The sequence below is a fragment of the Arachis ipaensis genome, chromosome B1 (genome assembly GCF_059453495.1).
Source record: "Arachis ipaensis isolate K30076 ecotype BB chromosome B1, ASM5945349v1, whole genome shotgun sequence".
Taxonomy (NCBI): domain Eukaryota; kingdom Viridiplantae; phylum Streptophyta; class Magnoliopsida; order Fabales; family Fabaceae; genus Arachis; species Arachis ipaensis.
The window spans coordinates 51,089,732-51,102,475 of record NC_142436.1 but is presented as its reverse complement, the minus strand read 5'-3'; the positions used below and the strand labels follow the sequence as shown (position 1 = coordinate 51,102,475).

The following is a 12,744-nucleotide window of genomic DNA, read 5'->3' as shown; positions in this document are numbered from 1 at the left end:
TGTAAACGTGCTCTGCTCCCCCCAAAAAAGAGAGACTTGTTGGAATTGTAAATCCCCGGTTAGGTTGGTCCAACAAAGAAAGACATGAGATTGGGGGATATTAATGAACACAAGACCATGACAAGACTTGGGTAGCTTTTTCTATTTCTTTCGCCTTCTCAGGTCTTTGTTTTCTTATGAAATTTTTTATTTCACCAAAAAGCAAGCTACCAAGGTTGTCGGAATTATTCATAATAAGATATTGGCTACAATAGAAAAGGTCTTGACAATAGAAAAGGTCTTGTCAATAAAATTTTCATTTATCTGAGATCTAGGAATAGGTTGGAATCCATTCAAAAATTGAATTTTTTATCGCGTGAGAAAAAAGAATCCCACAAATAAAGGAATTGTACAATACAAATAGTACGAAATAACATAAAAAAAGACTCATTAATGAAATTTTTTATGGTTTTGAAGATTGATATTGAGGTGGAATGAGGTTAATTATGATGATTGGTAGTGATAGAATGATGGTTGATGAGTGTGTTGGTTGAGAAATGGTTTTAGTATGATAAATTTGATCATTGGGGTTCAAGATTATGTAATGTGAGTGGAAATTTGGTAAGAGTGGTGAATTGAGACACAAAGGGGTAAGTTCTAATGTGAATTGAAGTTTGACGTGGTTTAGATTTGCTTTGATTGTGAATTTCAGAAATTTGAGAACCTAGTTATTTTGGTAAAAGTCATATTTTGGGAAATTTTGACGGATCATAACTTGAGCCTCAATTTTCTAAATTTTTTGAAATTTGTCTTAAATAAAAGTTGATTTAAAGATCTTTAAATTGATATAAAGTTTGAAAAAAATAGATTTTTGTAAAGGAAGTTATGACTGTTTAAAGTTTGGTGCCTAAAACTGAATTCTGCAACTTTGAAATTTTTCTAAGTCTGGTGAGAGTTGCATACGCGACATGGTGCACACGACGCGACCAAACCATTCGGGTTGGGCATCTCGCATACACGAGGCAATGCATGCATACGCGAGCTATCAAAAATGAACCCTTGCGTACGCGAACTATAATATGCGATGCGAGCAACCCACTCGGGTTGGGCATCTCGCGTACTCGAGCAGGGGGTTGCGTACGCAACTTCCCTTTTTTCAAAGCATGCGTACGCGAGGCAGGAGCTTGTGTACGTGAGACCATTGTTTTGCTGAAACATGATTTTTCTCTGTTTTCAAAGGTTCTCCTACTTTTTAAAATTCCTTTAAAGGCTGATTAAGAGTATTGTCTAATATTTAGGTTCTAATATTGGTAAAGATAAGTTAGTAAATTATTTTAGTGAATTTCTATGTCAATTTAGAAAATTGAGACTTAGTTTCTAGAGTACTGAGGACGGATTAGTCGAGTGAGATGGTGAAGTACTGTATTGATGATTAATGATATGAGTTGTGGAAATTGTGGAATTCTGAGTACTGAAAAATGATTTCTGAAAACATTGATGTATTGTTTTAATGAGATTGTTGAGACGCTATGCGCCTGGCAAGGATGATAGTTAATCCCTCTTGTCGAGGTCGCAGCGGCGATGTAAGGATGGTGGTTAATCCCGCCTACGTTGATATGTGAGGTCTGAGGCAGAGTATCCCGCTCACATCCTTTCGGATCACAAGAGTGTGCCTGGCACTATATCCGTGGGTAGTGTGCCCAGCACTATATCCATGGGGGGATCCCACTTATATACGTGACCAAAAGGCGACCTCTCCATGGAGATGTGTCGGGTTGGCAGTTGAACCGACAATGTGATATCACAGCCAATTAGGATAAGCATTCATCATGTGCATCTTCTATTTGTTTGTATTGCTTTGCCGACTTGAATTGCTTGCCTAATTGTATAACATGATTATTTGCTTCTTGAATTTCTTGATATACATGCTATAATTGTGCTTTACTTGCACTTTTATTACTTGTGTTTTCTACTGAGATTGAGGAGGTTCGGAAGGCGGTGGCGATAGGATCGCATGGTGGTTAGACTGGTGAAGGCTGTGGGACAGCAGGTAATTCCTAGATTAGAAATCCACTAACTTAGATTCCCCTATTTCATTATGGTTTTTAAAGTAATGGTTTTAATTTTAATATGCTTTAAGTTGAATCTCATGATCGCTAAGAAGCACTAGGATTGCCTCTGGTATCGCAGAGTCTTATATCTTACATTACTGGGCACTGTTACCATACTGAGAACCTCCGGTTCTCATTTCATACTTTGTTGTTATTTTTCAGATGCAGATCGTAACCCACCTCGGTGAGTTACGTGATGGTGACAGAGTGGAGGATCTTGATTTTCTTTTGGACACTTTTGATTACTTTTGCTTAGATTCTCTCACTTTTGTATTTATATATTTGCCTTAGTGGCTTACTTTGAAAGAAATATTGTATAAGCTGTTTCTACTTTCAAAACTTATTATGTCTGTATATAACTAGTCGGCCTAAATTCCGTGGGCTGAGGCTAGTTCCTTATGACTATTAAACTATCTTATATACTTCTATCTTGCTATCTTGTATCTTTATCTCGTGCCTTTAGTTTGTAGCTACGTATGAACGTTTTGCGCTTTTGTAACTCTGTCTTGAGCTTATTTCTTTATCGGGCTTCTAGAATTATTATCTCTTTCTATATATATTATTGTATGAGCCTTAGCATTGTCGTGACCTCTGATTAACCTTTGCTTTATTACCTCTTTATTTGTAAGTTGTACAGGGATTGGGTCAACCGGTGGGAAACGGAAACGGAAATGGGGATAGAAATGGAAATGGAGACGAAAACAGTAATGACTTGGGAGGTGCTTCGATGACCTTGGCTTCATTTTTCAAGGTTCATCCACCGACTTTTAGAGGATCGACTAACCCTATGGAAACAGACAATTGGTTCAAGCTATGGAGTGTGCGTTACAAGCTTAGCATGTTCCGAACAACCAATTCGTAGAGTTTGTGGCGTATCAACTGTTAGGAGAAGCCCAGCACTGGTGGTAAGGGAAATGCCACTTACTATAGCTTCAGAGTGCCGACATTCCTTCTGATGTATTCCAAACGACTTTCTACAAGAAATATTTTCCTGAATTTGTAATGGAAGCGAGGGAGTTGGAGCTTATGCAGCTAAAGCAGGGCTCATTGTCCGTGGCCGATTACACTAGTCGGTTTGAGGAGTTTTGTAGGTTCTCTAGGGTATGTCAGGGTGCCTCGAAGTCCTACGAGAGTTGGAAATGTATTAAGTACCAAGGGGGCTTGAGGGACAACATTATGACTACTATAGCTCCTTTGGAGATTCGGATCTTTTCCGAGCATGTGAATAAGGCGAGAGTAGTTGAGGAGTGTGCGAAGAAAGTGGCATCATCAAGAGATACTCGAGGGAGAAACAACAACCGGAGGCGAGGAAAACACTTTCAACCAAGGGCTCAAACCTTCAAGAGAGGAGGACATGTACCTCAAGGTCAAAGAGGCTTTAGGATGAACAATTATGATCATTACCAGCATGCCAAAAGGAGAGGTAATTAGAGTAAGTCTTCTCTAGATTTAACTTGTGATCATTGTGGTAATTTTCATCCGAATGACTCGTGCAAGTTGGGTATAGGAGGATGCTTTACATGTGGGCTACCTGAACATATGGCAAAGGATCGCCCTCGTAGGAGGACCCCGAACGCAGGCTAGAACCAACAAGGTCGGGTGTTTTCTGTGAACGCCCAGAATGCTGCAAAGTCGGATTCGATAATGAGAGGTAACTGTCTATTTGGTGAGAAAACATTGGTTGCATTATATGATACTGGAGTTTCGCATTCGTTTATTGCCTTAGATAAAGTTGAGGAACTAGGATTGAAAGTGCCAGAATTAGCTTTCGATTTGCATGTGCATACTCCATATTAGACGGTTGTGACAAAGTTAGGTTGTAGTGAAGGATCTTTGAAGCTTGAGGATAGAGAATTTGTTCATAACTTAATCTATTTGCCAATGATTGGGTTAGAGATAATTTTGGGGTTTGACTAGATATCCAAGAATCAGATTTTGTTGGATTGCTTTGAGCGATCAATTCGCTTTATGCCAGAAGGAGAAGGTGGAGCAGTGGTAGCTGAGGGTTATTATCTGAACACTATTTTAGTGAATTGTAGTGGAGAAGAATGTCAGGGATATATACAATTGGCTGCAAAAGCTCTAGGTGATGATCAGAGGCTAAATCAAATTCCAGTTGTTAGAGACTTTCCTGAAGTATTTCCTGAAGATATTCCCAAATTTCTACCTCAAAGAAAAATTGAATTTGCGATTAACTTGGTGTTGAGAGCCGGACCAGTCTCAATTGCGCCGTATTGAATGGCTCCAGTAGAGCTGGTTAAACTTAAAACTCAGTTAGAAGAGCTTCTGAACAAGAGGTTCATTTGACTGAGTGTATCTCCATGGGAGCACCAGTTTTATTGGTAAAGAAGAAAGATGGAGGAATGCGAATTTGCGTGGATTACCGACAATTAAACAAAGTGACAGTGAAGAAGAAGTATCCGTTACCAAGGATATATGACTTAATGGATCAACTGCATGGAGCTGGGGTGTTTTCAAAGATTGATTTGAGGTCTGGAAACCATCAGATAAGGGTGAAGGAGGATGACATTCCAAAAACTTTGTTTAGGACGCGCTATGGACACTACAAGTTTGCAGTGATGTCCTTTGGGTTGACGAATGCACTTGCTATATTTATGGATTACATGAACAGAATATTTCGTCCCTTCTTGAACAAATTCATGGTGGTATTCATAGATGATATTTTAGTTTACTTTTAGATGGAAAGGGAGCATGAAGAGCATTTGTGGATTGTGTTGCAATTTCTGAAGGAGCGGAAATTGTATGCTAGGTTGTCCAAATGCGAGTTTTGGAAGGAGGAAGTGAAGTTCTTAGGTCACGTAGTGAGTAAATGTAGAATAGCCATAGATCCTTTGAAAGTAGAGGAAGTAATGGAATGGGAGAGACTGACTACGGTTACAGAGGTTAGGAGTTTCTTGGGTTTGGCCGGGTATTACCGAAGATTCATCGAGGGATTTCTCGAATTACATTACCGATGACTAAGTTAACCCGGAAGGAGGCACCGTTTGTGTAGACGGCAGAGTGTGAGGAGAGTTTTCAGACTTTGAAACGAAAGTTGACTTCAGCGCCAGTTTTAATTCTACCTGAACCACATGAACCGTTTGAAGTATACTGTGATGCTTCTTTGAAGGGATTGGGTTGCGTGTTGATGCAATACCGGAATGTAGTGGCTTACGCATCGCGTCAGCTGAGACCACACGAGGTAAATTGCCCAACTCATGACTTGGAATTGGCGGCGATTGTCTTTACATTGAAGATTTGGAGGCACCACTTGTACGGAGTGAGGTTTAGAGTCTTATCTGATCACAAGAGTCTTAAGTATATCTTTGATCAGAAAGAGCTCAATATGTGTCAGAGGAGGTGGATGGAGCTACTGAAGGATTATGATTTTGAACTGAGTTATCACCCCGGAAAGGTGAATGTTGTGGCAGACGCTTTGAGTAAAAAGTCTTTGACTGTTGCGTGGATGAGGATCAAGGAAGAGGAGCTAGTAGATAAGTTTGCAGAACTCAAGCTGGATATTGGTGTAGTTGATAGACAAGCCTGTTTGAACCAATTGTGCATTTCAAGTACCTTTAATTCAGATATTCAAAGGGCTCAGCAAGATGAGCAATAACTTCAGAAGATGTTCTTACCAATTGGTAAGAAGAGGCATGGAGAAATTACTAAGGATGAGAAAGGGTTGTGGAGGTATAAAGGGAGAATTTGTGTGCCGAATGTCAGGAGTTTGAGACAAGAGTTGTTGTCAGAAGCTCATAACAATGGGTTTTCTATTAATCGAGGAAGTACAAAGATGTACTATGATCTAAAGAAGATGTTCTGGTGGCATGGGATAAAGAATGATGTAGCTACAGTTGTATCTAAGTGTCTGACGTGTCAGAAGTTGAAGATAAAACACCAGAGACTGTCAAGAATATTACAGCCACTTGAGATTCCTCAGTATAAGTGGGAAGGAATTACAATGGATTTTGTGACCGATTTACCGAGAACTAGGTCGGGATTTGATACGGTTTAGGTGATCGTGGATCGTTTAACCAAGTCCACTCATTTTCTGTCTATCCGAGTGAACTATTCCATGGAGGAATTAGCAAGGTTGTACATCAAGAAGATTGTTAGGTTGCATGGTGTGCCATCGAGCATAGTGTCGGACCGTGATCCCCAATTCACCTCAAGGTTTTGGGGAGCTTTCCAAAGAACTTTTTGTACGAGACTATGTCTCAGCACGGCATATCATCCGCAAACAGATGGACAGTTGAAAAAGACTATTCAGACGTTGGAGAATATGCTAAGGGCATGTATCTTGGATCAACTGGGAAGTTGGGACCGTTACATGCCATTAGTAGAGTTTGCATACAACAACAGCTTTCATGCGAGCATTGGAATAGCTCCGTATGAGGTCTTGTATGGATGGAAGTGCCAATCTCCACTTTGTTGGTATGAAGCTGGTGAATCAAGTGTGTTGGGGCCTGATTTGGTAGCAGAGACTACTGAGAAGATTAAAAAGATTCGAGCTATGATTTTGACTGCATAGAGCCAATAGAAGAGCTATGCGGATCAGAGAAAGAAACCGTTGGAATTTGAAGTGGGCGAACATGTATTTCTGAAGGTTACTCGTACAACTGGGATTGGAGTGCTATTAAGAAGAAGAAGTTGAATCTGAGGTATATTGGACCATTTGAGATTTTGAGGCGATTCGGGCTGGTGGCATATCAAGTAGCTTTACCGCCACATTTGTCTAACTTACATGATGTATTCCACGTGTCACAACTCCGTAAGTACACGTCGGATGTAGCTCTTGTGTTAAAACCTGAGTCGGTTGAGCTGAATGAAAAATTAACTTTTATGGCAAGTAATGAAATGAGCCATTTTACTAAATCTATCTACCAGAACAAAAATGCTATCTCTACCTCTCCGAGTTCTAGGTAAACCAAGAACAAAATCCATAGAAATATTAACCCATGGATGCACAGGAACAGATAAAGGAGTATACAAGTCATGTAGTAATGACTTAGATTTAGCTTGTTTACATACAATGCATTTAGCAGAAAACTTTTCAACATCTTTATGCATGTGGGGCCAGTAAAATGCTCAGATAAAATATCCAAAGTCTTATGCACAACAAAATGACCCATCGAACCCCCACTATGTGATTCTAGAACAAGTAGCTCCCTAATAGAACAAGTAGGTACACAAATTCTATTACCCCAAAAAAGAAAACCGCCATGCTTGAATTTGTTATGTACGCCATGTTCACATGCAGCATAAATAGAGGCAAAATCAGAATTAGTTTCATACATATCCTTCATACATTTAAAACCTAACAACTTAGAGGTAAGGGTTGTGATTAAGGAATACCTTCTAGATAATGCATCAGCAACCACATTCTCTTTACCTTGCTTATAGGTGATTACGTATGGAAAGGATTCAAGGAATTCTATCCATTTTGCATGTCTATTGTTCAACTTCCCTTGGCCCTTCAAGTGTTTGAGGGATTCATGGTCAGTATGCACCATAAATTCCTTAGGTAGCAAATAATGCTGCCACACTTCCAAAGCTGTCACTAAGGCATAAAGCTCCTTATCATAAGTTGAGTAGTTGAGACGGGCTCCATTCAACTTCTCACTGAAATAGACGATTGCTCGCTTTTCCTGCATCAAAACAACACCTATACCAATTTCGGAAACATCACATTCTATTTCAAAAGTTTTAGAAATATCCGGTAAAATAAGAATGGGGATAGAACACAATAATTCTTTCAGCGTGTTAAAGGCAAGTTCTTGTTCTTGATCCCATTTACAGCTGACATGTTTCTTAATGATTTCAGTTAAAGGTGCAGCAATAGTGAAAAAATCTTTGATAAGCCTCCTATAAGAACCCCCAAGACCATGAAAACTTCTAACATCAAAGACACTCTGAGGTGTGGGTCATTCTCTAATAGCCTTCACCTTCTCGTCATCTACCTCAATCCCTTGAGAACTTGTCACAAAACCTAGGAACACGACTTTACTCAGACAGAACGAGCACTTTTGGAGATTAGCATACAATTTTTTCTTTTTAAGTACCTATAAAATAGATTGAACATGCAAAATATGATCATCAGGATATTTACTGTAGATAAGGATATCATCAAAATAAACAACTACAAATTTACCTAAAAATTCTCGCAAAACATGATTCATTAATCTCATGAATGTACTAGGTGCATTAGTCAATCCAAATGGCATAATTAACCACTCATACAAACCATATTTAGTTTTGAAAGCTGTTTTCCATTTATCACCAAGTTTTATTCGTATTTGTTAATAACCACTCTTTAAATCTATTTTAGTAAAAATAACAGAACCATGCAATTCATCAAGCAAATTATAAAGTCTAGGAATAGAATGGTGATACTTTACCATAATCTTGTTTACAGCTCTGCAGTCAACACACATCCTCCATGAGCCATCCTTCTTGGGCACCAACAGTACCAGAATAGCACAAGGACTTCATGTTTTCTCTCACAAAACCCTTATCCAAAAGGTCCTCGACTTGCCGTTGCAGTTCCTTTGTCTCCTCAGGATTGGTCCGGTAAGCTGGCTGGTTAGGAATGCTTGATCTGCGGACAAAGTCAATCTGATGCTCAATGCCTCGTAACAAAGGTAAACCTGGGGGCATCTCCTCCAGGAAGACATCTCCAAATTCCTGCAAAAGTGAAACAAAAGCACTAGGCAGTTCATGGTTAGTTTCAATGGTAGAAAGTAAAGACTCTCTAAATCTCTCTAACACCAATGCCTTTTTTCCTAAGCTAGCATGCTTCAGATCCCTCTCTTTTGCATAAAAACACATCTTGTAAGCACTCTCACTCTCTACAGATTATGCTCTCTTACAACTCTCATTTTCACTCAGACCCTGACTCTTTTTCTCACTCTTTTATTCTCTCAGAGCCCTCTCTTTACCCTCTTGTTTTCAGTTTTCTCACATCCTAAAGACTCTTTTGTGGATTCGCGCATGCTCAATTGCTCCAAGTACACTTCTTTAGAGGATAAAGGTGCAAGGGTAATCTTCTTCCCAAGGTGAGTAAAGGAGCATTGGTTTGTGAAACCATCATGGATCACCCTCCTATCATACTGCCATGGAGGTCCTAGGAGTAGATGACAAGCCTGCATAGGAACCACGTCACAAAGTACCTCATCACTATATCTCCCAATAGAGAATTGTACGCGGGCTTGCTTCATAACCTTCAGTTCACCAACATCACTTAGCCACTCCAGTTTGAGGGTTAGGGTGTTTGGTGCATTTTCACCCAAATTTTGTGATCAATGTAAAGCTAGAAACATTTGTATGACTTCTAGCATCAATGATCATGAGTCCAACCTTGCCTCCCAATAAAAATTTTGTCTGAAAGATGTTCTCACGTTGTACAAGACGATCGTCCTTGGCTTGTACATTTAAGATCCGCCTAGTTACAAGGGTCTCACCACTAACAACATACTCAACGATATCATCATTATCTATAGCATCATCCGCATGTGGCATGTCCTTATACTCATCTAAGTTATCAGATTCCAAGAAAATATCATTTGCTTTAATGACCATGGTCCTTTTATTTGGACACTCAGAAGCATAATGGCCTAATTCGTGGTACTTAAAGCTGGTAATATCACGATACTGTGTAGGAGGTTTAGAAGTGGAATTAGGTGTGTGCGTATTCCTGTGATGGTCTGTGGGCTTCTCCTTTGATTAGGTAGGTTTGGATCCAGTCTTCTCCTTGAAATTAGCACTTTTAGAATCCCACCATGAAGTAGGGCTGGAAGAAGTATGCAGCCATTTCGCCTTTTGCTGTTTTTCCACCTTGATAGCCAAATTCACCAAGTCTTCCATATTCACAAATGGGTGACGTTCAACAGTATTTACAATGTCTCGGTTCAGCCCACTCAAGAAACGTGCCATAGTAGCCTCAGACTCCTCCTCAATATTTACTTGGATTAGCAACATCTCCATCTCCTTATGATACTCATCTACGGACTTAGAACCTTGGTATAACTGTTGGAGCCATTGATGTAGCTCCCTGTAGTAGCAAGAAGGGACAAACCGTTGTTGCATGACCTTCCTCATCTTCTCCTAAGATTGAATTGGTTGTTTTCCATTTCGTTTTTTCTTTTTGTCCAGCTCGGCCTACTAGATAAGGGCATAATCCGAGAATTCCACAGCCGCTAATCTTACCTTTTTCACATCAGAGTAGTTGTGACACTGAAATAGGAGCTCCACCTTTCATTCCCATTCCATGTAAGCTTCAAGGTCACTTCTGCCTTTAAGTCATGGGATGCGCATCTTGATAGCATTGAGGTTACTATCAACATCTTCCCGTTGTCCATGACGTCGGGATCTAGGCGAAGTCTCCTCCTCAGACTCTGCAGAACAATTATGAACGAATTCTTGGGACCGCACTCTTTGACTAGGGGAAAAAGAATTCATTCGGGAATCCATGTCATCAAGACGCTGTTCAATTCTTGCGAGGATGCCAGCGAGTGCATCGATGCGGAAAGTTAGTTGTGGATCGGGATTTCCATCGTTGTTAGCCATCAATAAACCTGTGAAAGAAAAGACCCCACAACACTCTTCTCACATGTATCACTCGGAGTAGGACACTCGTGCTTACACTCAATACGTGGCTTTTACCCTCTGTTGACCTCACCACTCTTGCCTTTTTCCACTCTTGGATTGCTTTAATAAGTTGCACTTCAAAAAATGAAAAATTGAGACACCAAACTAGGCTAATCTAAATTATAGACGTTCAACTTGATAAGAAGACAATCAAAGTATGTCACAAAGGAAGGAAAATAAGACGTGCTACTAAGATGACAAAAATTAGCAAAATTGAATCCTAATTGGAATCCAAAGAAAACTTGGAAAGCTAAAACAAAGGTGAAAATTTTAAAATTTCACTTTTTTTACTTTTTTTTTTTTTGCAAACGTTAACTTTAATATATGGAAATTGTAGTAACAGAATTTAAGTAAGAATTTTTTTTTTTTTTGAAGCAATTGAAGTAAATTTGAAGAAATTGAAGAGAAAAATAAAGAGACTAAGTAACAATCCTGGAACGTGCAGATAAATAAGAATTTACCTACGACCTGTAACTGATACCAGATGATAAGAAATAGATTAGGGCTTAGAGGTTTTATCACAATAGATAAGGATTATTCAGTAAAAGGCACACCCAAAAGAACATAGTGAGAACAACAAAAGATAGATAAATGGAGTTTTTCCTACTAGACCTTTAAGTAACCTGTTCTTAGCAACCTAGGTCACCAGAAGGGGCTCCCGACTAGGCTTTCAAAGAACCTTTCCTTGACAACCTAGATCAGAGGAATGAAAACTGAAAGCAACCACCATGCAGATCACCTTAGTGTTGGATCCTTCAATCTTCTTCATGCAACAAGCAAAGCAAATCACTCGCCTCACTTAATCACACAATAAAAACATGCTAAAAGCAACGGAAAATTTATTGTTTAGTGTACTCCCATAAGAAGTACTTGGCATCACTGAGTAACTTCTTCACTTGTTGTTTAGTGTACTCTTTTTGGATGAACCTCAGCCTTGTAATTTGTAATATCTGCAAACCACGGGACTCTCTGAATAACAAAGAGTTTCTTGTTAGGAAAATTCTCAGTCACAGGAGTGGGTTGTTGCATAGCATCTCTAGGCTTAAGGTTGAAAATGTGGTCAGCCACTTGAGTCACTGACCCCTTCCTATCTTTAATCTAAATATCAAACTCCTGAAGAAGGAGCACCCACCTGATCAACCTTGGTTTAGCATCCTGTTTGGTTAGAAGGTACTTAAGAGCAGCATGGTCAGTAAAAACAATAACCTTAGAACTAATCAAATAGGACCTAAACTTATCAAAAGCATAAACTATAGCTAATAGTTATTTTTCTATAGTTGTGTAATTCCTTTGCACGTTATTTAGCACATGGTTAGCATAATAAATGACGTTCATAAGCTTGTCTTGTCTCTGCCCCCAAGACAGCTCCTATAGTATGGTCACTGACATCACACATCAATTCAAACTGTAAATCCCAGTTAGGAGGAGCTATGATGGGTTCAGAGACAATCTTTGCTTTTAAAGTTTCAAAATCATGCAAACAATCATCATCAAAGCAAAATGGAATATCTGTTGCTCAGAGGTTTAGCAATTTCAGAAAAATTCTTTATAAATCTTCTATAAAATTCTGCATGTCCTAAGAAACTCGGATTGGCTTTACATTAGTGACTAGTGGTAATTTTTCAATTACCTCCACCTTAGCTTTATCAGCCTCTATTCCTTTACTTGAAATTCAGGTCCTAAGAACAATACCTTCAGTTACCATAAAATGGGATTTTTCCTAATTCAAAACAAGGTTTATTTCTTGACACCGCTTTAAGACTAAGGAAAGATGTCTCAGGCAAGAATCCAAAGAATTACCAAATACAAAAAAATCATCCATAAATACCTCAATAAACGTTTCAACCATGTCAGAGAATATAGAAAGTATGCACCTCTGAAAAGTTGCTAAGGCATTACACAATCCAAACGGCATCCTCCGATAAGCAAATACACCAAAAGGGCATGTGAATGTTGTCTTCTCTTGGTCTTGAGGGTCCACTGCAATCTGATTATAACCAGAATAACC

At 39.2% G+C, this 12,744-nt stretch overlaps 1 protein-coding gene across 1 annotated transcript; it reads right to left on the bottom strand.

The window, feature by feature from the left end:
• Positions 1-8,513: 8,513 nt before the first annotated feature.
• Positions 8,514-9,668, bottom strand: LOC148576534 (uncharacterized). The gene is made up of 3 exons (XM_088502743.1): positions 9,495-9,668; positions 9,029-9,232; positions 8,514-8,774 (listed from the first exon to the last, which is right to left on the bottom strand). The coding sequence occupies exons 1-3, from the start codon at positions 9,666-9,668 to the stop codon at positions 8,514-8,516; spliced, it is 639 nt and encodes a 212-aa protein (XP_088358869.1).
• Positions 9,669-12,744: the final 3,076 nt, after the last annotated feature.